The 27,519-nt window shown below is 39.8% G+C and overlaps 1 protein-coding gene across 1 annotated transcript; it reads right to left on the bottom strand.

Annotated features, from left to right (window-relative positions):
* On the bottom strand, nucleotides 1-24,657 carry STARD6 (StAR related lipid transfer domain containing 6; the record flags this gene model as incomplete). Its single annotated transcript, XM_080920004.1, has 6 exons — nucleotides 1-199; nucleotides 2,924-3,017; nucleotides 5,373-5,490; nucleotides 10,408-10,534; nucleotides 19,873-19,922; nucleotides 24,568-24,657. 6 exons carry the CDS (start codon nucleotides 24,655-24,657, stop codon nucleotides 1-3), a joined length of 678 nt encoding a protein of 225 aa, XP_080776130.1.
* Between the last annotated feature and the right edge of the window lie 2,862 nt (nucleotides 24,658-27,519).

Below are 27,519 nucleotides of genomic sequence, written 5' to 3'. Positions count from 1 at the left end.
TTATTTCTTTCTGTGTACAGATGCATGCGTACTGTGGCGTGCACGTACCGATGGGATTTTGTATGTCTTTATGCCATCTTTCGCATTGAGGAAGAAGCTTATTAAGTTGGAAGGCATAGACTTCTCAATTACCGATGCAGGCAATTTTCCTTTCATTTCTGTCTGGACAAACATCACTAGCTTGGAATATGCTGGGTTTCTGTAATGAACGAAGAATTACAGAAGATGAAGCATTCTTACTGTGATCTTATGAGACGCAAGTTTACAGAGGGCAAGATTCTTAAGTCAGTTCCCTATCTATGAACTTTGTATATGACAAGACAGTTAAGAAGGAAAATGGAGAGTGGTCTGAGGTCAAATCCTTATAAGTATTTACATTAAGTAGCCAGAGTATATATTGATGTTTTACATTCTTATACAATATTAAGTAGTCACAACATATATTAAAATTTTAATTTAAGTACCTCTTCCTTTTGTTATTTGATCCTTTGAGCAGACACAATCCTCACAATACAGAGCTTTTCTTTCTCTGGACACCTGATCTAATCGTGTTTATATAGCATCTGTAAACCTTATGCAGTACTTTTCTATATGTATATGATTTACCTAGTAAGGAATATCTGCCTCTATTAAGATAAATAGGAAAATAAAAGTTATATATTATCTTCCTGCATATATGCAGTTTTTAGTGAAATATAATTATATTTTTTCCTTTTATTATAAACATAGGTTCTTTTTTCATACAGTAAGTCCTGATTATATTTTCCCTCCCCTCGACTCCTCCCAGTTCCCCACTATCTCCTCTCCCATTTGGACCTCTTCCCTTTTATGTTTCTCATTAGCAAAGAACAGGTTTCTAGGGGACAACAGAACAAAATATATAAAGAAAATGAAAACCATCATATTGAAACTGGACAAGCCAGTATTATATTTATATAACTACTTTTATTAATTCCCCTCTTCTCTGAGACTGAGTTTCGGGATGAATCTCAGACTGGCCTTGAACTCACTGTGCAGCCCAGGCTGTGTGCTTGAACTCATCATGGCAATCCTCCTGCCTTCGCCTCCCAGGTTCAAAGTTACAAGTTATACTACCACATCCAGCTACACACATGCAGTTTTAATCCTTAGATATAATGGTCATTAAACATATTTCAAAACTTTAAGTCATGCTATCTTTTATAGAAAATAATAAGGCTATTGTAAAAACTTCAAAGCTGTAAATCTATGCCATTATCAAACTATCATGTGAGAGGAAAAAATTTAAATGCAATCAAGGAAGCAAGGAGAGATTCAGAGGCTCAGTACAGTAGTGGGCAAGGCTTTATGCATTTTGAAATGAGCAGTGTAATGCTAGATTCAAGTAGTTATGGTATAGAGTTTCTATCTGGCTCATAAGGGTAGATCCATTTAAATGTGTCAGTATTTAGGATATTTTAGAAAGTTCACCTTTAGTATATGAAAAATTCTATGTCAACTTGAAAATATGGAGGCAGCTAGAGTTTCACTGAGTGATTCTAAGATTGCAGTAGCTGACTGTGGGAGTGTCACCATTTCTGCATTTCCCATGAAGGGCTTAGAATACACTGTCAGTCCTAAAGCTCTACTGGAGTTCACTCTGTGGCCACACGTCAGGGAGCTCCCCCTCCTTATGGGGAGGCCTCCAGTAGAGACACCTGTTTGCACGGCTCAGTTACAAATGGCTGCTGTCCAGAATGTTAGACTGCAGGGAAGAAAAGCTAAGAAACCACGGTTTCTGTCAGCATCTTTTTCCAGCCTGTGAAGACGGGACTGTAACATTAACCTAGCAGGGTGGGGGGTAGATTCTGATCCCACAGACTTAACAAGGCCATGAGAGTTCCTGCCCAGATCTGACTCTCATTCATTGGCGTTGTTCTGGTAGGGATCTTAAGATCTTAGCCACAGATTTAAAATGACAAATAACTGGAAAGACAGCACATTACTCCCATTCCAACCATGTGGAGCAACTACCATCCGCTATGTGGTACATAATGTGTAAGACAGGTCTTAAACCCCCCAGTTCAGTAGAGAAAGCAGTTAGGGATACAGGACTAAAACCATGAACACATCTGTTTTCTCTTACAAATTTATATTTCACTGTCCAAACTTTCATGTTCACTTTATGTATCAACATTGCTTTTAGTAGGAAATAACTTAGTATAACCTAATGACTGTGAGGTGATGTATGTGCATGTATGTACTTTTCAATGCAATGTGTACTTTTCCTGAGTCTATTTAGATCATCACTTTATCTTTTGACCACCTGTTGGCAATACCTGTTGGCAGTTTTTAATCTGAATATTCCTATTAGATATCTCATTCTGTAGATATGTTTTTAACAGCACGTGATCCATGGAAATAATTCACTCAGGATAAAATACTTAAGGTTCATAAATGTGTGCAGTATTTTCAGGGGATTTTATTTTATTTTTAGTTACAATTTTAATTTTTTAATAGCTGTTGATGAAAATAAGGAGAGCTGTATTTCCATTATTTCTACTTCTTCCACTTCTAGCTCTTCTGACATCATCTCTGCTCCTCTACTTCTCAAATGCACGACCTCGTCTTTAATTAGTACCTGTGCACACGCACACACATACAGTACACTCAATGCCTCTCATATATGCATGGTTAAGAATTTCTTTAGAGTGGATTATATCATGGGAGGTTTAGCTATGAGAAAACATTTGAGTTTCATTTTGCCTAGAAACTTCAAATATATTTTTATTCTTATAATTAAAGCAAAAAAATATAAAAAAGTTTTCTTTAAAATTGCTTTTAGGGGGCAGTTTTTTTCTTCCAACAAATTACATTGACACCTATTTCTATTGGTAAGTGAAGTAAATCATATGCTGAAGAAGTAAAGAATCTTTCTAAATGAACAAATAAAAGCAATACGTACTCCTTCAGAGGTGAGCACACGTAGCCAGAAGCGTGATTAAAGCCACGGATATAATGTGAAGTTGGAGGGTATCCTGGGAAGTCCACACTTTTAGCTGTGATTTAAAAAAGTTGAAGTGAGACCCAATCACAAGGACAAAAGGTATGGTTTCTAGCAGCATCATTGAAAGTTATATGATAGCATGTGGCTTCAGTATTAATACTGGTTTCACAGTGCACACATCTGTACCTTCATTCCTAAAGATGCATGTATATTTTTATACAACAAAGACTCTTTAAAAGTATCATTTCATTACTTTCTGAGGTTTGAAACAAGAGCCAAGCACAGAGAGTGTATTACTGAGTCAGGGGCTCACTGGCTGTGGTTAATGCTTTTATTCTTCACAGAATAGCTGACTACTGAGACACTCTAAATGCTCTCTTCTGTTAACTTCATGCACTAATTTCTCAAGGTAATTAAAACTTAGGAGAATTCGCCTCAGTAATTAATTATGCTGCAAGACACATACGCTGTGGTGAAAAGAGGGAGGAGATTGCGATTCTGTTGATGATAATTATATATTTTCTAAAAGTAGTTTGAGAGAATATGTCAGACCAGAGAATATAGATTTTCCTAAAAGACTGTAGCAGAGTGTGTGCGGAAGGCAAAGCGGAGCAGGGGTGCAGAGGGCGGTGTGGTTGGCTGAATATTCCATTCCGAACCACGTTCTAAGCAGCCCTGTATACTGGCATGATGGTATTGCTCACAGCATAAGGTAGTTTTCCTTTTAAAACATGGAGACTATAATTCTATTTCTCTTAAAAAATTTGTAACAGTTTACCAGATAGTATGACTCTTTAGTGAGCCATGATTTTGAAAACCAGTAAGACAGGACTATAAAATCCAGTAGCCAATTAGATGTACCAGTCAACGTTTTCACTGCTTGATGTCTGCAGTGTCAGCCTTATCCTCAGTGAGATTATACATACAAAGTATCTAGCCCAAAGCACGGTGCTGAGTGAGCTTTAAAAACAGGAAGGAAACTCACTATTCATTGAAAACATATTCACTGGAAATTTCTTACAGAAAATTTAGCTTTGTTGCTTTAAAAAATGGATGGTTATTTCCAGTTGCTAGTTTAAACTTACGGCATGCTTTCTTAACTTTTGAGACAGAGTTGGCTTAGAACTTACTACATAGAGAACACTGGCCTAAAACTCACAGAGATCCACCTGCCTCTACCTCCTAAGTGCTGGGATTAAAGGTGTGCTCAGTCATGCCCAACCTGACATATTTTCACTTATTCACTTATCTTGCTATGCTGGGATAGAGTCTGGAGCCTCATGCGACTGTGATAGAGAGGACCCAGCTAAGACCGCAGCTGCGATTTTACCTCCTTTCTGACTAGTAATTAAGGTCTAGAAATGGCTTGCTTTCAGAATATGGAAAATTATAGATCTACTATTCTGAAAAGGCAAAGATTTGTGCAGTGGGCTGTGAAAGCATTCTACGTTCTGTAACTGTGAAAACAATGTTAAAACATGGTTGAAACATGTATACACTTAAGGATAAAACCTGTATCCACTGAGAACACCCATCTTCACTGATCTCTGTGAGACGCAGACACCTGGCTTTGAGTCAGGGCTGAGGTTTTGTCTGTGAAACGGAATACTGGCTCATTCCATATTAAGATATTACATCCCACGGGAAGTAATAACAGCTTCACTGTCCGTCCTTGGGTAGCTTACAGGAGACGAAACATTCTGATAGAAATCATAAGATTAAATCAAATTCAAGAGGAAAACCGGAATTTTCACCACTACCCTGCCCAAGTACTTAAGCTTCCAGAGTTTAAACACTTATGGTGTGAGGTTGTGAGTCAGTAACACAAGTTAGCAAATGATGACACAATTGCATTTCACAGTCATGCTATTGCAGAGCAAGGTGGGGTTATATCAAAACTTGCGTTCCCTAGAAGAGACAGAAGCACATTTAAGGAATGACCCATCCAGCAATGTTCATTCAGTATTTTCATATTTTAAATTCAGTAGTATAAATAAGAATATGTGTGTGTGTGTGTGTGTGTGTGTGTGTGTGTGTGTGTGTGTGTGTGTATGTATGCCTACTTTAAACAAGCCAAGTGTTAAAATCATATATAGAAAGCTAGCTTTGTTTCATGGTATTACAGATGTTTACACTGAAATTTTAGCTTACAATCATCTACCTCTATTGAGTTCACAGTTCATATTGCCGGAGGAACTTTTCTGTGCAGCACCTCATTGGGTAGGTAAAATACCAGGTCTCTGTATAGGACACAGGCTTTTTGGTTGCACCGAATAAACAAACAAACAAAAACAAATAAAAAGAATTGAAAATACAGCTTCTTCTAAACTATTAAGACTAATGATTAAAGGCAAACAATTTTAATGACTTAGTAATTCTAAAACATGGGCAAAATGTTTCAACTTACTACTGATAATGTCCATGTTCCCTTCATAGTGCTTGATGTGTACTAAGTCGATAAAGTCTCTAGGGGAAATTGAGCCCATGGCAAAACTTTGTGTAATGGTGTGGCATATAAGTATGTCCTGCAACAAAGCAAACCATAAAGATTGCAAGAATTACTTAATGTGAATGACTTATTGCTCCGCAAAGAACTTCATCAGGTACGTTTAGCCTGTCTTCAGAAAATAAAATTAAGGTTTAAAAAAAGTATTAAGCCAGTATCACCAAATCAGCCTGCATTTTTAGTGGTAAAGAACGTTAGAGTCACAATTATGAGTGGCCAACGTTCACCAAGAAATAAAAAGAGCACTTATTCTATTTGTAGATGGAGAAGACAAGATCCATGAGATGAAATCATATGCGCAGCTAGAAAGTAGTTTGGAGTTAGAATACAGGTTTTCTCATTTTCCCACAGCCCTACGTTGTGTAGGTAGATAAAATACCCATTTACTACGTAACCCTTTCAGTGATTTCCACTCTCTGTTGGCCTGTGTTGCAAGACAAACATTTCCTGGGAGACATCAATACCTGTCTGCTCATCCCAGAAAGAGAACCCATGTCAGTCCAGTGTAAGGATACAGCAAAAGTTCAATTTGATGAACCAATGAATATTATTAGTGCTATTTCCAGGAATATGGATGAGAGGCCACTTACTTTCTGGAGCAGAAATGACTCAAAGGCAGCTGCACTGTCAAAGTCACCCCAGCATGGGTAACAGCTCATAAACGCTGTGAACCCAGAACTCACTGCACAGCCTGCAAGGAGCTCAGAGTTTGAGAGTGTCTTTTCCAGATAGCTCCTTTCATCTGAGCCTCTTCCAGGCAGCTCAGCTGGTCCTTGTTTCTTCAAAGTAGTTGGGAAGTTCTCTGCTTGCTTATCGGAGTGACTCTCAGCAGATGTTCCTACTCACATACTTATGAGGAAGTAAGAGCCTAGTAAATCTGGTGAGTTTCAGGAACTTCCTGGAATTATTTTGAGCTGCTTAATTCCTGTCCTAATGGAGTTTACCTAAAACATGGACTGTTTCACTTCCCTCTAGACTATCCTTTCACTTCCTTGTAAAGATCTTGTCATAAAATATTACTTCCATTTACATCCTATGTCTCAAGAAATTTTCCTCCAAGATAGAAGTGTTTAATTTGGAGAAAACTATTAAACATCTTAGCACCACAAGCCTGCCTCTGGTTAATCGATTCTCATGTTGCCCTGTGTACTCTGTCCTCTTCTTCTGGTCCATGATTCATGATTAGATACCACTGTTCACCCCATTTTCCCACTGTATTGTACATATGTATCTAAGAGTAACAATTCTTCCCTCATCCATGGGCTGCACAACAGGCAGATGTCACTCTGGAGGTGACATACTATAAATATGAACAGGAAGCTGAAATAATGACCTTCAGAGCATATGGAGCACAGACTAGGAGAGGCAGGAACTGGGGACAAATCCTAGTTCTTGTCACATATTTGCCCTGATTCTTGGGCAAGTCCATGACCCCAGTCTGCTTTTTAAGTCTTTTAGTGTCAAATGTAGCATTCTTTTCTACCGACTTTACAATAAGAGCAGACATTTCTGCATTGCTGACTGACCCTATGGCTGGTGCTACACAACGGTGACAGAAAGAGCCTCACAACTGTGTTTTTATTAGCGAGGCACACTGTTTCTCAAACGGACTGCTCTACTATTGAAAAGACCATGGTGTGATTTATTCTTTTTTCTATTTTGAGGATAGGAACATAAGCTCTCTCTACAGATATGATGGATCTATCTTTCAGGGATTCCCTACAATCTCGATTTCTTTCTAGGCTTTAAGGTAAGGTTACTAAAAACAGGTAAAATTATAGAGTCCTAATTATGTAATGTGAGAAACATGCATGTAAGGCATTTATTTGCTTATTTTGAAGAGTTGAAGAACCAAAGAACTAGTGATCTAGAAGCTTATAAATACTTAGTTTTACTTTTCCATTGTTGAATACTACTCCTTTTTAATGTTAGCATGAGCTAAAACCCCAGCAAAAGTGTTTTTCTTCTTTGTTTTGCAGTGCTTGGGCCTAATGCATGGCAGAAAAGAGCCGTGCTACACATGCCCACCGTCCTAGGGCTCATTTCAGGAAAAGTCTCCATATGCAGCTTAGGCTAGCCTACATGCACCATGAACCCCAGGCTGGCCATGAGGGCAGGCCCTCAGCCTTCCAGAGGACTCAATTCGGGTTGGTTAGTTGGTCTTTTAATTTACATATGATAAATGCACCCATTTAAAGCACATAGTTAGACAGATTTCTAAAGTATGTTTAGTAATCTTCACCAAATCCAGTTAGAACTCATTTTTGGTTCCTTCCTCCATCTGTTGACTCCATCTCTAAACTGTTTTTCAGTTCTTTGATTTCTCATGCGTGCCCTAGTGTAGACCACCCAAGATTCATTTAGATTGCTCTGAAAGCTCAGTAACCATTCTCCTCAATTTCATTCTTTTCTCCCCTTCAATTCTGACTGAAAATTTTGTTGGGCATCCTAATCTGATTTACCATCTTTGGTCTTTCAGATCCTGCTCCTCTGGATTTTAATGTTTTCATTGAAAAGTCAGCTGTTATAGAACTACCTTTGCATGTAACTTGATTTTCTCACTGCATTGATTACTCGCCCCCACCCCCTGTACTTAATGCTTTGATTATAATACTATAGAGAATGTTTCTTTTCTGGTACTATTTAGTGTTCTATGTGCCTCTTGAATTTAATAGCCATCTCTTTACTTAGACTTAGGAAATTTTCTTCTCTGACTTTACTGAAAGTATTTTCTAGGCCTTTGACATGGAATTCTCCTACTGTACCCATTATTTGAAGGAGACGTACCTCAAACATTCCACTTACACTTAAAAATTATGTTTTTAACTGAGTGATTCAGCTTTCCTGCCTTTTCCTCACGCTCTGCTGTTCTGCCTTCTGCATGACACAGTCTGTCTTCACTTGACCTGGAGTCTTCACTTTCAGTCTCACATCTTCATGAGTTTGCTTTAATGTTTCTATATCTTTACTGAAATTTATTTTAATACTCTAAATTGACTTCTTTATTTTAATCAGTTTTTTGTTTTCTTGAACTTCGCTGAAGAGTTATTTCTGTCTTTAAATCCTTTCTGGTGTTTCTATCCTTATTGAATTTTTTGAATGTACTAATAATTCTCTTACATTTTAAAAAATTTTGTTTTTGTTGTTTGCATTAGGAACCATTACTATAGAACTGGTGATCTTTAGACAAGACATTTAATTTTGTTTTTCATTTTGCTTGACTATTTACATTAGGATTGCAAATGTTTTAAACTATGAAATACTTTACGGCTTACATATCATACATAAATAGAAGTCACAAAAATGTATTCTGTATGGATTTTAATATGTGTGCTTTCATAAAATCTTCTTTCATTAGTTTATATTTTGTCCAGAGTCTTTCAAAAATGTTTTGATTTGTTTTGTGTGTGTGTGTGTGTGTGTGTGTGTGTGTTGACAACAGTACATGTGTAGTGGTTAAAGGACAACTTTGGCTGTCAACTCTTGCCATCCACTTTGATTGAGGAAAGCCCTCTTGGTTGTGTGTTACTGTGTGTATAGGCTCACTGGCCCGTGTGTTGTGTGTTACTGTGTGTATAGGCCCACTGGCCCCTGTGTTGTGTGTTACTGTGTGTATAGGTTCACTGGCCCGTGTGTTGTGTGTTACTGTGTGTATAGGCTCACTGGCCCGTGTGTTGTGTGTTACTGTGTGTATAGGCTCACTGGCCCGTGTGTTGTGTGTTACTGTGTGTATAGGCTCACTGGCCCGTGTGTTGTGTGTTACTGTGTGTATAGGCTCACTGGCCCGTGTGTTGTGTGTTACTGTATGTATAGGCTCACTGGCCCGTGAGTTTTGGGACTTCTGTTCTCACTTTTCCTCTCCTCTGTGGGAGCGCAGAGGTTACTGTTACTACTTTGGTCCTCTCTCCCTCCCTCTTTCCCTCCTTCTCATCGGTTCTTGGAATTCTTACTCAGGTCCTTCGAATCATATGGCCATCACCCATGAGGCTAACTCTCCAATCCCTGTCTTTAATTTTAGCAGCACCTGCTGTTTCTTCTGAAGGCCTATGTTCCCTGGCAACATGCACATGCTTTCTAATGCCATATTCACAAACTAAAGCCTACCAGGATACTTGCAGTCACAGCAACAAGGAGGCGGGAACTCCTCAGACCCAGGCCGTGGGCATTGGAGTGAACACAGGGAACATGTGAGGTGCTTAAAAACTGAAGCAGCAGCAGCAAGTCTCCCAGAGTCATGGCTGCAGAGACAGGTCAGTGAGTAATAGCGCATACTGCTCTCACAGGGGACCCAAGTTCTGGTCTCAGAACCCTTGTCAGACAACCCAAAACTACAGTCACTACAGCTCCCGGGGATTCTGTACCTCTGGCTTCCTTGAGCAGCTACACTTTATGCACACCATTCACATGATAAGGTTTCTGACTTCCTTTAACAAGGAGTGTTTAAATTTGTTTCCATATAATACAGGTGGATAGCTAAGTTTAATTCCCTCATGGCATAAGTACATAGCAACAAGAGACTACTATATTAGGAATGTTGGACTTATTTACAAACAGAACAAAGCTAAGTGGCATTAAACTCTTGACTAATAAGAATGGTTACTTAAGGCTTTTATAACATTTCAGCTAGGTGTAGTGCTCCATGCTTAGAATTCTATCACTCAGAAAACCAAGGATGACAGCAGCCTGTTCGACTGGGTGACTTCTGCCTCAAACTAAGTTGTAATAAAAGTAGTGGTATATGTTGTGTGGGGGCGTTCAGCGACACCACTTAGCAAGTGAATGGTCCTTGGTTCAATCCTCAACCCTATCATTAAAAAAGAAAAGCAGCTAATTTATATGGATAAAACATATTGACTACTAAACTTCTTTTTAATAAGCTAAGGCGTTAAAATAGAGTAATAAGTAAACAATTATTTACTATTAAGTAGCAAATTACCGAATCGACCTTGTGCAGCACATTGAACCCTTTTAGTGATGTATCCCATGTTACTCTGTGATCAGATTTGTAGAGGAAGTCAGAGAGCTTAGCTGTGGATTCCGGAATTATTCCTTCAACACGGTATCTACGGATATCAAAGTAAAAAAAAATTAAAAATTTAGCTTAAGCAGAAAATATACTGGTATTGAAATTAAAGAAATCAAAGAACAGTAAAGCAATTGTGAAATTTAATATCCCATATCTAAAACACTTGGGACCAAAAATGCATTTTATTTTAGATTCTTTTGAGTACACGCACACACCCACCCACACACACACACATACACACACACACACACACACACAGAGAGAGAGAGAGAGAGAGAGAGAGAGAGAGAGAGAAAGAGGGGTGAGGGAGGGAGAAGGAGAGGGAGAGGGAGAAAGAGAGAGACACCTTGGTTATAAGACCATAGTCTAAGTACAAAATTCATTTGTACTTCAAAATCTTTATATACATATTCTAATGGGAATTTCATACCACATTTTGAAATTTTATTGAATCTACTCTATCGAGTGGAGGCTATGGTTTATTTAAACTGCAGTCATATTTCAAAGTTTACTTTTATTGTCAGGCCTGGTGGTCCAGGCCTGCAGTCTCAGCTTGTTGGGGCTGAGCAGGAGAATCTTGTTATATAATTTCTGTCTAGGCCAGAAGGTGAGTTCCAGAGCAGACTGGGCAATTAGTGCCATCCTATCTCAGAAAGTGTGCAGATAGTTTTGGGCTCTAGCTCAGTGGTAGAAACTTTCCCAGCATGTTGAGGGCCGAAGGCTGCGCCCTTACAAGATGGTGCTGGTTTCAGGTGCCATGAATCAGCTAAAGTGTGGTAAATAACCACTGGGCACATGTGCAAAGAGTGGTGCGAGCCAAGTCACCGCCCATCCCTGGGCGTCACGATCAGACCACTGGTGGGCAGCCAATCACATAGCGACACACCACCCTTGGGGGGTATAAATTAGGGTGCCTTTTCCTGCCCGGTGTCTTCCTCTTCAACATACAATAAAGGTTGTTTGCAGAAGAATCCTGTTGTTGCACGCTTTTTCCTGCCGGCGGGAAGTGGGGCGCGTGACAAGTGGTGCCGAAACCCGGGAGCGCCGAGGGGACCCTTCAGTTCGATGAAGTGGATTCAGAATTGCGAAAAGGTAAATGGTAAGCTCTGAGAGACATGTCTCTTCTTGGATTTTCTCCAGAAGTAGAAGGGTTATTGCTTGCATTTGTGGTAACTGTCGTAACATTACTGTTGTGGAAGTTATCTAGACAGAAAGTTATCACGCAGCACCAAGAGGGCGGGTCAGAAACGGAGCGTAATAAAAAAGGGAGCGCGCAAGAAAAAATTAAAAGAGGTAGTCTCAGAGAGACATGTTCAAAACAAGTCAGAAACGGAGAGATGGCAAAAAAAATTAAAAGAGGTAGTCTCCGAGAGACATTTTCAAAACAAGTCAGAAACGGAGAGATGGCGGAAAAACCGCCGAGAAAAGAAGGGAGCGCGCCAGAAAAAACTATAAGTAGTAGTCTCCGAGAGACATGTTCAAAACAAGTCAGAAACGGAGATATGGCAGAAAAACCGCTGAGAGAAGAGAGGATCTTGTCCGGGGAAACAAAGTGCAAGTTTCCCGGAGAGAATGCTTTGTATCCGCTAAAGGAACAAAAGGCCTTAGAGCTGGCAGAAGAAAAATTAGAGGATGAATTATTTAAATCTGTGGAGAAAGATTTAGAGGAGGAGGCAGCAGAATGTGAGGCAGAGCGGTTTCAGCCCGGACAGAGGACTCCTGTAGCACAACCAGAAGCTCTTAAAGCAGCCGCCGCCTCTGTTCCTCCGCCTCACTCGGGAAGTGCGAGTTCTTTTGTACGCCAGAGACATGCCATGCCCTTGGGCAAATGTTTCCTGTGTTTGAGGAAAATAACAACATCAGCAGTTATCACCCTCTAGAACATAAACAAGTCAAAGAGTTGGCAGAGTCAGTCAGAGTTTATAGAATCACTGCTAATTATACAAAAAACCTGGATAGGCTAATGCCACCTGGATTGCCGGTCGCTGGCCTATTTCCCAGCCAAAGGGTAATTTGTTTATTCCAGCCCAACCTAAGTGGTCACATTTTTGTATAAGAAAAAGAGATTCAGCCCTGCATCCTTAGACTGGCTGTCAATCTCGGGGAGTACGTTGGGCAGTTAATGGCCTCTTTAATTTTTCTCCTAATATAAAAACTGTTTGTTCCTGTTCCGGTGGATGCCCCCCCCCCCAGTAGCTTAAGTTTGTTTAGGAAAAGGAGAGATTTCAGGATTTCTGCCGTCATTGTCGGCTTGATTGTCACAGCTGCGGTGGCTGTCTTGGTTACAGCCTTGGCTCTTGCACTCTCGACATCAGTACAAACGGTGCAAACTATCAATGAGCTTTAACAGGCACAGCCTTAAATCAATTGTCAGCTGCAGTGGCAGATGCTGTTGATTTTCATACTTCTGCTAGTGCCCAGTTAAAGGGCAGATTAATGATTGTTAACTAAAGCCTTGACCTGGTAGAGGAAAGATTAGATTTTCTCTTTCAATTGGGCCAATTGGGATGTGAGAGAAAATTGGGGGCGCTTTGCATTACCAGCGTAAAATATGAAAATTTTACCCAAGCAGCTAATCTGTCTAGATTGTACCTTGCAGGAAATTGGTCAGCAGGATTTGACGAGACTCTCGAGGCTTTGAGGGCAGCAGTGTTGGCTATCAACTCAACACGAGTGGATCTGTCTTTGACAGAAGGCCTCTCCACCTGGATCTCTTCAGTTTTCTCCTATTTTAAGGAATGGGTGGGGGTGGGTCTTTTTTGTGCAATATTTTGCTGTGGGTTGGTGTTCCTGCTGTGGTTGGATTGCAGACTCTGGTCTCAACAGAAACGTGACAAGGTCGTTATCACTCAAGCACTTGTGGCCATTGAACAAGGGCCCTTCCCTAAAATTTTGTTATCTATGCTCAAGAATTAGTCGGCTTCTGAGTTCTCTGCTCTTGCACCCCACGGATTTATGGATCCATTGCACTGGGACGAAAGAGACTCAGCGGTCATTGATCAGCCCTTGCACATCGCTGTGGTTTCCTCATTGCTTGCAATAGGGTGATCATGACTTCCCCACTAATTCATTTTTTGGCTGGCCTCTTTTGTAGAGTTCGCCCTAGGCCATTTAGCAGTTGTTGTCACACAGCACTGTGGTATCCAGAGACGGGCAACTTTCTTCACGCACAGACCAATCTAAGACACGGGGCCCAGTGGCGATAGGGTCACCCTATGACGGATAAGGCTGCGACATTGGAGGAATGACCTAAGACAAGAGCCACAGCAGATAGACATAACTACAGAGGCCTAGACCAGCCTTGTTCTAGTAAAACAAAAAGGGGGAAATGTTGAGGGCCGAAGGCTGCGCCTTACAAGATGGTGCTGGTTTCAGGTGCCATGAATCAGCTAAAGTGTGGTAAATAACCACTGGGCACATGTGCAAAGAGTGGAGCAAGCCAAGTCACCACCCATCCCAGGGTGTCACGATCAGACCACTGGCGTGCAGCCAATCACACAGCGACATACCACCCTTGGGGGGTATAAATTAGGGTGCCTTTTCCTGCCTGGTGTCTTCCTCTTCAACATACAATAAAGGTTGTTCGCAGAAGAATCCTGTTGTTGCACGCCTTTTCCTGCAGGCGGGAAGTGGGGCGCGCGACACCAGCACATTCGAGGTCCTGGTGTGCCTGCGCCGTGATTACATTTTTATAGACAATGATTTTTAACTTCGTGTGTTGTTATCTTCTGGAAATTAAGGTATCAGGACAAATGGACCCAAATCCAATCCTAGCAGTTTGCTAGCTGAAGCTGAGACTATAATAGTACTGCCACACCTTTACTCTGCATTTTTTTTTCAAAGAAAGATGTTTTGGTTTAAAACTTTTAAGTCTCTAAAAAATTAAAATTTCTTCAGAAAGTGTGATAAGAACCACTTCAGTAGTATGTGGAAAATTATTACCTTCAACTTTTGAATTTTATATTAAGACAGGGTCAAATTATGTCGCCCTGACTGCATAACATTTTATAAAGCTCAGGATGGTGTCAAATGTACGCACTTCCTTTGTCAGCCTCCCACAGGCTAAAGCTAGAACACAGGCATGTGTCCTGCATCTGACCGGCTTCTATGATTTGCTCAGATAAGGAATGCTTCAGACAACTTCCTTGTGTATACTAATTTTTCTCTAGAAGCTTAGTTGGTCCCAATTTTCTTTATGAGATATTCTGAGATTTATTAATGTAAGGTTTACTTCCTTCAGGTGAAAAATGTTTTGAAGAGGGAGGGAAGGAGGAAAGGAGACAGGGGTGGTGGGGAAAGAGAGAGGAAGAGGAGGAAGACAGACTGATTCTCAAGTTTAAGTTTGGGGAAAAATAAACCTAAATAATCACCAGGTAATGCAACAAAATGCAGCAAGGTCAGATATGAAACAGTTAAATTGAAGGACAGTGTTGGCTCACAAGTTCGCACACTGCCCCGCACACTGACCCGCACACTGACCCGCACTGTCCTTTACTTATCTAGTGTCGCTCCGTGGCAAGAACATAAATCCTGATGATAGTGACTTATTTTTTTGTATTTTAAACCTATACTCATTAATACCTAATTATGCCTTTCATAAAGCAGTTTTTTTCTGAAATGTAATTACTAATGACAAACACAGTCTTTCAATAGTGTTGCCAAGTGACGCCAAACATGAACCATGTAAGTGTACTTCACAGGATATATCTTTCTCCCCTTATGTACCTCAGAGTCCAAGCCCTGGCAGGAGAGAGTGTTTAATGTGGACAAACTAGAAAGCACAGGAATATGAAGGACAAAGAGGAGGAACGTTGTATCAGAGCTCTTTGTGCGAGATTTGCAAGTCTTTATAATAATTTATGATACTACTATGAGATAATATTGAATTGTTAGCATTATTGATGTTCATTTACTTGTGAATTAGAGATATATAAAAGATCTGTGAAATGTCCTAGTTTAAACCCAATTCTAGTTCTGAAAGAGCGCTATACAACTTACCACTGAACAACTTAACTCTTAAACTTTTATTTCATACATTATTCACAAGGCTTAAAGGCAGCACAGCTGAAATGACAGTTTTCAAACTGTCTTATGAATACTATGTGAATGATCACTTATTGTTTCTATTTATTCGTGTGTGCCTGTATGAGTTTATGTGCACCATGCAAATGCCCAGAGGCAGAGGACATGGGATTTCTTAGAACTGACAGAGATGCCCTCATGAGTTACCAGATGTGAGTGCTGAGTGTGTGTTGGTCCTCTGGAAGAGCAGCACATGATCTTAATGACTGTGGCATCTCTGTAGCCCTGTGAATGATTCTAATGAGGCACCTTTTAAGAATTTATGGTTTGCGAAGATACTAAACCAGGATAAATACTATACTAAACTAGGGCTTTTCATTTTGGTCACAGTACCTTTATCCATTACTTTTGTTGTTCTATGATTTTAAAACTCTGAATACTGTTAGATTATCAATATGCCATTTGTCTTCATTAGAGGTTAAAGAAAGGATTAAGTGTGCTGACAGTGATCATCAACATAATACACAGGATGGAAAGCCTGGTGTCAGAGTTCAACTCCCTATTTAGTGTAGGCTCCTTGGGAATTGTCACCTAACATAGGCCTGAACTCACCTGAAACGGGAAGGGTGATGCTGCTTATACTGTATATGACTGTAAAGAATTGCACTTTGTATATGGGGAATGAATTAAACTTTTATTTGATGTAATGCCTGACATAACGTTAAAGGAATGTATTGTTGAGGGCAGGAAGTAAAGGGGTTTCCAACCACACATGTGCCTCCTGATGCATAAAACCAAGTCCTCAAAAGCTAACCACCAAAAGTCCTTGATGGGCAGCAAATTAGTAACAAAAAAGCCCAAATCCTAATAACTTATATAAATTATCTTTTTATATTGCAGTTATATTAACTTTGTTTGGAAACCAATATAGCCAAACTCGTATATTCACTAAATAAATATTTACCATGTATCTATGTGACAGGCAGTATTCTGCTTTAGAGACACCACAATAGACAAGGGTGACTCATTTCTAGCCTCATTCCTATTCAAGTTCCTGTTCATACCACTTCTTATTCTAGTAAGAATGAGTGAAAACAAATTCCATATGGTGTCACCTGTGAAGGTTACAAGAGCAGAATAGTTAAACAGGGACTGAGTGTGTGCACGGGGGACATTTAGCCTGCTGGGCAGGAAGGTCATGTGGAGAAGCCACAGTGAAGCTGGGAACCTGATGATCAGAGCTGGCATTAGCTTTGGAGAGATACGGGAGAGTATGCCAGGCAAAAAGGATTAGGAAGGATCTGCAGGCTCAGTGCAGGATGTCTGACTGCAGACCGCTTGTGGATACAACACAGGGTTTGAGGGCCCGAGAGTGACATGATAAAATGTTTGGATCCTATTTTAGATGTAAAAGAAATCCTTTAAGGGATTTATACAGGGAGTGACAAAAGTGGAATCCTATTTTAAGACTTCACTTTGGGTGAACAGTTCGATGTAGCTGAGCAGGAACAGAGAGCAGGCGTCATTCACATATTCCACGGAGAGATGCTGGCGACAGCACGGTAAAGGCGAGGCTCTATAAACACCTACCACATGTTTGGGCGCATGGGCACTTCTGTATGGATCCAAGCTTGATACCAGTGACCCTTCCCTCATCTGTTCTAACACTACAGTCTTACAAAGTCAGTGAGCCAGCTCTGTCCTTGTGACTGTGGAGGAAAGGACAGTAAACACTCCAGTGCTCACTGGCGGAACCAGCAGAGCTCAGGGCAGTGGCGAGGAGGACATGCTAGTCTGCAGTGGAGGCTCGCAATCCTCTCCTGCTACAGCCCACAGCAGACGGTGATCAAACCTAGGCAGCATGTAGACACCAAGTGCAAGAGGAGACTAGAAATTACCCTGAAATCCACTAGCAAATGCCAATGCCCAGGGCCACTGCTCCAAAGAGCAATGCAGAGAATTAATCACACAAGTTGGTTGTTTGAAAAGAATAAAATTGACCAACTCTTAGCCAAAGTAACCAAAATTAATAAAATTAAATTAACTTTAAAAAACTCAGTGCTGGAGAAGCAGAATATAAGCCCGAGAAGAATGGAACTGGGTTATAACTTTTACCTGCACACAAGTCAATTCAAACTGGATCAAAAACCTTAATGTAAGACATGAAACTGCATGTGCTCAAGGAAAACACTCCAGGACACAGGTACAGGAAACAAACTTCTGAGTGGAACCCTAACAGTATAGCAAATTAATACCCAGACTCTATAAAAAACAAAACTACAAAAATTAAACGTTAAAACCTTCCCTGCCAATCAATAATCATGCCAACAAACTGAGCAGACATCCTTCGCAGGAAGAGACACAAACAGAGGGTAAACAAGGTGGCTGGAACTAAGCAGTGCTCCGGGCACCACAGAGCCACCAGTGGCTCCTGACTGTGAAATCGTGGGTATTCTTTGCCCACCAGCCCTTCCACATCTGTCCTGGAGCCCCATTCCCCACCACGGCGCTCCTCAGCTATGGCGGTTCCGTAGGCCTTACGGCAGGCCAATACTGCCACCTACTGTTCGAACCCGTTTCTATCCCGTGCTCTTTCTCGTTTTGGCCTTTCTCTTTTTCTGTTCTCATTCTTCTTAGTGTGACTTCTCCTAAAATGCAGAAGCTGGCCTGGTTTACGAAATCTGGGTACATATTCCCCACGCTTCACACCACTTTTCCTTCATTTTAGTTGTTCTCCCACGTGTGTGCAGCCATCTCACAACCCGCATAACAACCTGACAGCTATCACCAGTCTTGGTGACTGATTACTTCTTTTCTTCCTGTGTCATGTAGTCAGGACAACCCCCAGTGATATTCCTACAGACCAACCTGATCTAGAAAACCCCTCGCTAAGACTGCCTAGATCCTAGTTTGTGTCAAGCTAAACATTAAAAAGGTCTTATTACTCTGGTAAACCGGGGCTTAAATACACCTCTATATACACACATTTATTTTTATGAAGTGCCATTATTAGGGTCATCTATTGCTTAGACAGCAAAAGAAAGAATTACTTTCTTGGTATGTATTAAAATGACTAAGAGAAACTCATTTGATCCTTTTGTATTAATTTTTTTTAAATGGCAGGCAGGAGGTTAAAGCAGGAAAGGCTTAGTGAGACCCATCTCCAAAAAGCAAACAACAACAAACTCACAAAAATTGGGATACAAACACAGGTAAACTTCAACAAGATGAAAGCCAAACAAAAAACAACAACCACAAAATCCACACCAACAGCCAGATGTGCACAGTAGAGAACTTCAAAGGAGTAGTTTCTAAAAAATTGGTCATAGTTTTCTCACTAATCCAATGACCCAAGGGCACAGATGTGAACCCCTAAAATCAAAACAAGACATGACAAAGCACTTAAAATATGTCAGGACAATCATTTTACAAACACACTTTAGTTGTGTTTGAAGCAGTTTGATCCACAAAAAAATTGCTTAAAACAATTTATAGGAAAAGTGAGTAAGAGAAAAGATGATGGGGAAAATCATTTTAGTGGGTTGAGAGAAAAGTGAAGGAATCCAAACATCATAAAATTGTTTCTGTTGGCAAGAAGTGTCAATTTTCTTTTTGCAAAACTTTTCTTAGTGAATTAGAAGAACTTTTTTGGCATACATACTGTATTGGCTGATTTTGTGTCAGCTTGACACAGCTGGAGTTATCACAGAGAAAGGAGCCTCAGTTGAGAAAATGCCTCCATGAGATTCAGCTGTCAGGCATTTTCTCAACTAGTGATCAAGGGAGGAGGGTCCAGCCCATTGTGGGTGGTGCCATTCCTGGGCTGGTAGACCTGGATGCTATAATAAAGCAAGCTGAGCAAGCCAGGGGAACAAGCCAGTAAGTAACATCCCTCCATGGCCTCTGCATCAGCTCCTGCTTCCTGACCTGCTTGAGTTCCAGTCCTGACTTTCTTTAGTGATGAACAGCAATGTGAACAGTATAAGCTGAATAAACCCTCTCCTCCCCAACTGGCTTCTTGGTCATGATGCTTTGCAGGAATAGAAACACTGACTAAGACATATGTACATAGATTTCTGGCATTAGGGATAGATCTAGGTTCTTGAGCATTCAAGTGAAGTGCTCTACACTAAAAGTAAATCTGCAGAAGGAATTTACTTTCTGACTGTACTCATGTCTAGAAATTGTTGCACAAGACACAATTACTCTAGTTTATGAAAGCACATGATTTCAGGCATCATTTCTTGGTTAGTATTAAATAGTTTGTTCTACTTAATGAAATGGTATTAACTTTCAGGTTTGGTGATGGCACTGAATTTAAAAGAATGACTATAAATGGAAAAATATACTCACAAGTTTCCGAGGAATAATTTAGAGGTCTTGCTGGAAACAGTTATCTTTTTCTCAAAGGGGAAATAAAATCCAGAAATAAATTAACTGTCAGACACAGAAACAAACCAAAAACAAAGCAAAAGTAAAACTATGTTTGTCTGGCTTTAAAAAAAGAACATTATTTTAAAACATCTTTACAGTAAACTTTCACTGAAAAATAAACTCTTGAAAAATACTTGTATAGCTTCATCAGGACTGGGGACCTGCCCATAGGTTGCTGGGTGCTTGGAAGAGCTGGAGGAGGGCTCCCACTCCTGAGTGCAGGGGTGAGTCCACGTTTCCTCCCCACTGTCTATTCCAGGAGAGACCACTCAGAACCCGAGGGCACAGGTGGATACATAAACAGGATCCAGCATTTTGTTGTATACAGGAAACTCATCTCAACAAAAAGACAGGCACTACCTCAGAGTAAAAGGTTGGGAAAGAACTTTCCAAGCAAATGGTCCCAAGAAACAAGCTGAAGTAGCCATCCTAATATAGAATAAAGTAAATTTTCAACCAAAAGTTATCAAAAAAAGGGAAAGAAGGACACTTTTTACTCATCAAAGGAAAAAAAAAATCTATCAAGATGAACACTCAATCCTGAACACCTATGCTTCAAATAAAAGGGTACCCACATTCATAAAAGAAACCCTACTAAAGCTCAAAGCATATATTGCACCACACACAATAGTGGGAGACTTCAACAGCCCATTCTCATAAAAAAAAAAAAAAAAAAAAAAAAAAAAAAAAAAAAAAAAAAAAAAAAAAAAACCAACCAACCAACCAAGCAAACAAACAAACAAACAAACAAAAAAAACAGATCATGGAAGCAGAAACTGAACAGAGACACAGTGAAACTAGCAGAGGTTATGAAACAAATGGATTTAACAGAATCTATAGAATATATCATCCTAAAACAAAAGAATATACCTTCTTTCAGCACTTCACAGCACCTTCTCCAAAATTGACCATATAGTAGGTCATAAAACAGACCTCAACAGATACAAGAACATGGAAATACTCCCATGCATCCTATCAGATCACCATGGACTAAGACTGGTCTTCAATAAAAACAACAACCACAAAAAGCCCACATACACACGGAAGCTTTACAGTGCTCTACTCAATAATAACTTGGTCAAGGAAGAAATTAAAAAAGGAATCAAAGACTTTTTAGAATTTATCAAAAATGAATGAAAGCACAACATACCCAAACTTATAGGATACAATGAAGCAGCGCTAAGAGGAAAACTCATAGCTATGCGTGCCTCCAAAAAGAAACTGGAAAGAGCCATACACTAACAGTTTGACTGCACAGCTGAAAGCTCTAAAACAAAAAGAAGCAGATATACCCAAGAGGAGTAAAAGGCAGAAAATTACCAAACTCAGAGCTGAAATCAAACCAATAGAAACAAAAAGAACTATACAAAGAGCCACCCACCCCCAAAACCAACCAAACAACAACAACAACTACAAAAACCAAACAACAAAAACCGAGCTGGTTCATTGAGAAAATCAACAAGATTGATAAACCCTTAGCCAGACTAACTAGAGGGCACAGAGAGGGTATCCAAATTAACAAAATCAGAAATGAAAAGAAAGACATAACAACAGAAATTGAGGAAATTCAAGAAATCATCAGATTCTACTACAAAAGCCTATACTCAACAAAACCAGAAAATCTAGAGGAAATAGACAAATTTCTAGACAGATACCAGGTACAAAAGTTAAATCAGGATCAGATAAACCATCTAAACAGTGCCATAACACCTAAAGAAATAGAAGCACTCATCAAAAGCCTCTCACAAAAAAAAAAAAAAAAAAAAAGCCCAGAACCTGATGGGTTTAGTGCACAATTCTATCAGACCTTCATAGAAAACCTAATACCAATATTCTCCAAACTATTCCACAAAATAGAAACATCGATTCTTTGAAGCCACAATTATGCTCATACCTAAACCACATAAAGACCCTACAAAGAAAGAGAACTTTAGACCCATTTCTCTCATGAACATTGATGCAAAAATACTCAATAAAATTCTTGCAAACCAAATCCAAGAACACATCAAAACGATCATTCACCATGACCAAGTAGGCTTCTTCCTAGGAATGTGAGATGGTTCCATATATGGAAATCCATCCATGTCATCCACCATATAAACAAACTCAAAGGGAAAAAAAAAAAAAACATGATCATCTCTCTAGATATAAGAAAGCATTTGACAAAATTCAACATCCCTTCATGTTAAAAGTCTTGTAAAGGTCAGTAATTCAAGGCTTATTACTTAAACATAGTAAAAGCAATATACAGCAAACCAGTAGCCAGCATCAAACTAAATAGTGAGAAACTTGAAGCAATCCCATTAAAATCAGGAACTAGACAAGGCTGCCCACTCTGTCCCTACCTACTCAATATAGTACTGGAAGTACTAACCAGAGCAATCAGAGAGCAAAAAGAGGTCAAAGGGATACAAATTGGAAAGGAAGAAGTCAAACATCACTATTTGCAGATGATATGATAGTATACTTCAGTGACCACAAAAATTCCACCAGAGAAATCCTACAGCTGATAAACAACTTCAGCAAAGCAGCTGGATATAAAATTAACTCAAACAAATCAGTAGCCTTCATCTACTCAAAGGACAAACATGCGGAGAAAGAAATTAGAGAATTGACACCCTTCACAATAGTCACAAAGACTATAAAATACCTTGGTGTGACCCTAAAAAGCAAGTGAAAGAAAGATCTGTATGACAAGAACTTCAAGTCTCTGAAGAAGGAAATTGAAGAAGACTTCAGAAGAAGGAAAGATCTTATACACTCATAGACTGGAAGGATCAACATAGTTAAAATGGCCATCTTGCCTAAGGCAATCTACACATTCAATTCAATTCCCACCAAAATTCTAACTCAATTCTTCATAGAGTTAGAAAGAGCAATTTGCAAATTTATTTGGAGTAATAAAAAACCCAGAATAGCAAAAATCATTTTCAACAATAAAAACACTTCCAGGGGAAACACCATCCCTGACCTCAAGCTGTATTACATATCAATTGTGATAATAAAAAAAATACCAAAAACCTGTGTGGTATTGGTACAGAGAGAAGCAGGTAGATCAATGGAATAGAAATAAAGATCCAGAAATGAACCACACATTTATGGTCATTTGACCTTTGACAAAGGAGCTAAAAACATTCAGTAGAAAAAGGCTAGCCTCTTCAACAAATGGTGCTGGTTCAACTGGCAGTCAGCATGCAGAAGAATACAAATCTATCCTTTTTTATTTCCCTGTACAAAGCTCAGGTCCAAGTGGATCAAAGCCCTCCACATAAAACCAGGTACATTGAAACTAATAGAACAGAAAGTGGGGACGAGCTTAGAACACATAGGCACAGGGGAAAATTTCCCAAACAGAACACCCCAATGGCTTGTGCTCTAATATCAAGAATCGACAAATGGGACCTCATGAAATTGCAAAGCTTCTGTAAGGGCAACGACACTGTCAAAAGGACAAAATAGCAACCAACAGATTGGGAAAAGATCTTTACCAATCCTACATCTGATAGAGGGCTAGTGTTCAATATATAGAAAGAACTTTAAGAAGTTATACTGTAGAGAATCAAATAATTCTGTTAAGAATGGGGTACAGAGATAAACAATGAATTCTCAACTGAGGAATACTGAATGGCTGAGAAGCACCTAAAGAAATGCTCAACATCCCTAGTCATCATGTAAATGCAAATCAAAACAACTCTAAGATTCTACCTCATACCAGTCAGAATAGCTAAGTTCAAAAACTCAGGTGATAGTAGATGCTGGCAAGGATGTGGAGAAAGAGGAAAACTCCTTCACTGCTGCTGGGACTGTAAACTGGTACAACCATTCTGGAAATCAGTGTGGCAGTTCCTCAGAAAATTGGACATAGTACTACCTGAGGATCCAGCTATACCACTCCTGGGCGTATGCCCCAAAGATGCTCCAAACTACAATAAGGACACATGTTCTACCATGTTCCTAGCAGTCCTTCTTAGAAGGGAGAACAAAACGTTCATGAGAGGATATAAAGGGACAAATAGAGGAGCAGGGATTGGAGCAAAGATCATCCAGAGACTGCCTCACCTGGGGATCCACCCCATATGCAGCCACTAAACCCATGCACTGTTGCTGAATCCAAGTAGTGCTTACTGGCAGAAACTTGGTATGATGCCTCCTTAGAGGCTCTGCTGGATCCATATGGATACAGAGGAGGATGCTTGCAGCTAGCCATCAGACTGAACACGGGAACCCCAATGAAGGAGCTAGAGAAAGGACTGAAGGAGCTGAAAGGGTCTGTAACCCCACAGGAAGAACATTATCAACTAACCAAACCCACCATAGCTTGCATGGACTAAAACCCCAATCATTGATCACACATTGTAAGACCTATGGCTCCAGGTGCATAAGTAGCAGTGGATAGCATTGTCTGGCATCAGTGGGAGGAGAGGCCTTTGGTCCAGGAAGTCTTGTTTTCCCAGTGTAGGGGAATGCCAAGGTGCTGAGGTGGGAGAGAGTGGTTTGGAGTGGGAGCAACTTCATGGAGGCAATGGGAGGGGGAGGGGGATGGGGAAGAGATAACATTGAAATGTAAATGCAGAGAATATACAAGAAAAAAAAGAAAAATAGTTCTTTTCTTACTGAAGTTTTAACGACTTTCCAGCCAGATATGTCTTGATTGTAAGCTAAAACTTGTTCAGCAGTTTGTTGGGCAATTGCCTTATAGTCCATCTACCTGTGAAAATTTAACAAGGATTATAAAATATAACTTTGTAAACAACAAGTTCCATGTTGCCCTGTTGGTCTTGAACTCATGAACTGAAGCCATTTTTCTGCCCCAGTCTGCCAAGTGGTTTGTACTGTAGGTCTGCAACATTATACTTTAACATGTTTTACACCATCTATTGTCCAGCAGTGCATAATAATTATTTGATCACTTGCATTTACAAACCTCTTTCATCAAATTAGAAAGTGTGCAAGCATGTAAAAAGGCAAATTTCGAAATCAGGGAGCTGGGTGAAGTCTGATCCTGCCCTGTGAGAAGCGTAATATGTAATATTTCTACTTTCTTCTTGATGTAAAATTAGAATATACCTAACACCCTGTAGAGTCAAAGTGTTAAATAAAGCCTTAAATAAGTTAATTAAGGTCCCAGAGCATGGCAGGTTCTAGTTTTCCAAAAGCCATTATTTCTAACAAGCTTTCCCCCCTTATGATGCACCACACTCTCTCCATGTGTTCTTGGTATTAATCTTGAGTGGCTGAGGCCATGTAGGGCTTCCTCTCCAAACCTGCCCCTGTCATCTCTCTCCTTGTCCATTCAGGCTCAATCATATCAATCTCCTGGATTTCCCCCAAATCTTAGCAAGAACTGCCCTATGTCAAGGTCTTTGTCCTTACTGTTCTTTTCCTTGGAAAATCCATAATAGATTATGCTTCATTGGATCCTTTGCTTAAATGTCAACCATTCAGACAAGATCATAATCAAAGCAATTCAAAGCAGGACATTTATTAAATCTTTCCTTACTGCTAAGTACTTCGAATGACTGTTTTCCTCCACATTCATAGACTGATTAGGTCATGAGGGCCATGAGGGCAGAGACCTCATGGATGAGATTGGAGACTTTATAAGAGACTTTAGGCAGATTATTTGTCTCCTCTGCCCTGACAACACAGCCGTAGAAACAGCTTATACTCCAAAAAAAGTGACCCGACCAGAAACCACACATAGGGCATGCAGGTAAGGCTTATAGCCTCCACGAGTGTGATAAATAAACTTTTGCTCTTTATAGACTACCTCGTCTATGGTAATATGTAGAAGTACCCCAAGGGGACTGAGTACTGTGCCAAGTATACCAAACAAAACAAAACAAAACAAAACAAACAAACAAAAACAAAGCAAGACAAAATCCTGTGTCTGTTGTGAGTGTATTCAGACGGTGGCTGGGGTATCCTGGTTCTTCAGCCCATACCCCACTTTTCAGTTATGGGAAGCTGAATAGATGCTACAAAGAACATCTGGATTCACATCTGGACTCTGACACTGCAAGCTGGCTCTGAACGTCACCTTAGGTTCTGCATTTCAACTCTCATGTTTACAGGAAGGAGATAATGATGGTCATGAGGGGCACATAAAGGTTATGAGAGTTATTATAGGCAAAAATGCTTGAGGCTGTCAGTGGTTTTGTTCAAGGTGGTCAACAACATCAGTTTCTTATAAATAACTGTTATAATCATCACTAAAATGTTCTTCAAATAACTGTCCCTTTAGTACCTTAATACACCTTAATGAATAAATGTCATAACATTTAGAAATCCTTAGCTCTCTCCTAACACTCTTCAGGTTGGGTCATAAACTTATATTCTCTTTCTTGGCTTCCCAGACAGGCACAATAACTAGGTGATACCTTTTATATTGGAAAAAGTCCACAGCACAATATTATAGACTCCCCTTTCCTATAAAAGTCCTGGCTTCTTTACCTTTCTCCAATCTAGTCCAGAATTTTAGTGCCCATTGATACTACTCTCCAAGTCCCAGAGAGCTCCATCTCTGTTAACCTGTAAGGGAATAAAGTGGAAGTAGAATTATTTGGATCCACTATTTAGGTCAGCATATTTTATCAATTCTTTTATGTTTCTTCCATTAACACTTTATATCTTTATTAAAAAACACACTTCTAAGGTGGCGGTAATGGGTATGTCTTACTGTTCTATTGCTGTGCTAATACACCACAACCAAAGCCAATTGTCAAAGAGACTGTTTAATTTGGGGCTATTGGTGTCAGGGGATTAGAGTCCATCATGTCTGAGCAAAGGCAAAAACAACTGAGAGCTTACATCTTGATTTACAAGTTGGACACACAAAGGAAATAGCACAAGCTTTTTCATTCCTCAAAACCCACTCCTCAGTGACAAACCTCCCCCCTCAAGGCCACGCCTCCTAATATTTCCCAAATAGTCCTTCCAACTGGAGACCAAGTATTCAAACACTCTAGCCTATGGGGCCACTCTTATTGAAACAATTACTGGGAAGCTTAAAAAAACTTTTTTTCCCCTAGTATGAGGATTGAATTTATCATCTTAAGCAAGTGTTCTACCAACTGAGCTACACCCCAAAGCCAAAAAAAGTTGAAGAACCTTTAGAAATATAGGTTAAAAAGATACCTAGATGGACCTTAGGCTTTTTTTTTTTTTTTTTTTTTTTAATTGGGGTTTTGAAGATTATGGCATCTACCTTGTTTGGCTGGTCTCCAATGTGGGCCTTTCCTAGCATAAAACACAGGGTTTTACTTATCACTTACTTAACCTGGTTATTGATTTAGAAATTTCACACTTACTGGCATTTATCACTAGCTGTTAAGTTTCTGCATGGGCTGTATAATATTTTAGAATCATTTTGAATTCCAATAGATGTGTGTTTAATGAACGACTGAACTGTGTTTTATCGCATCTGCCAATTTTGCTAAGATCAACCGGAAGGTAAAGTTTAGAAGGCTAGAGAGAGTCCAAAGATACAGGACACAGCAGTGGTAATAGTTCTATTACCTGATGATGTAACATTGGATGAACTAGAATGTATTCAGATCAAGGTCA

Source organism: Micromys minutus, assembly GCF_963924665.1.
Source record: "Micromys minutus genome assembly, chromosome: 8".
In the NCBI taxonomy this organism is placed as follows: Eukaryota; Metazoa; Chordata; class Mammalia; order Rodentia; family Muridae; genus Micromys; species Micromys minutus.
The sequence above is the reverse complement of the archived record's forward strand: the minus strand, read 5'-3'. Positions and strand labels throughout refer to the sequence as shown.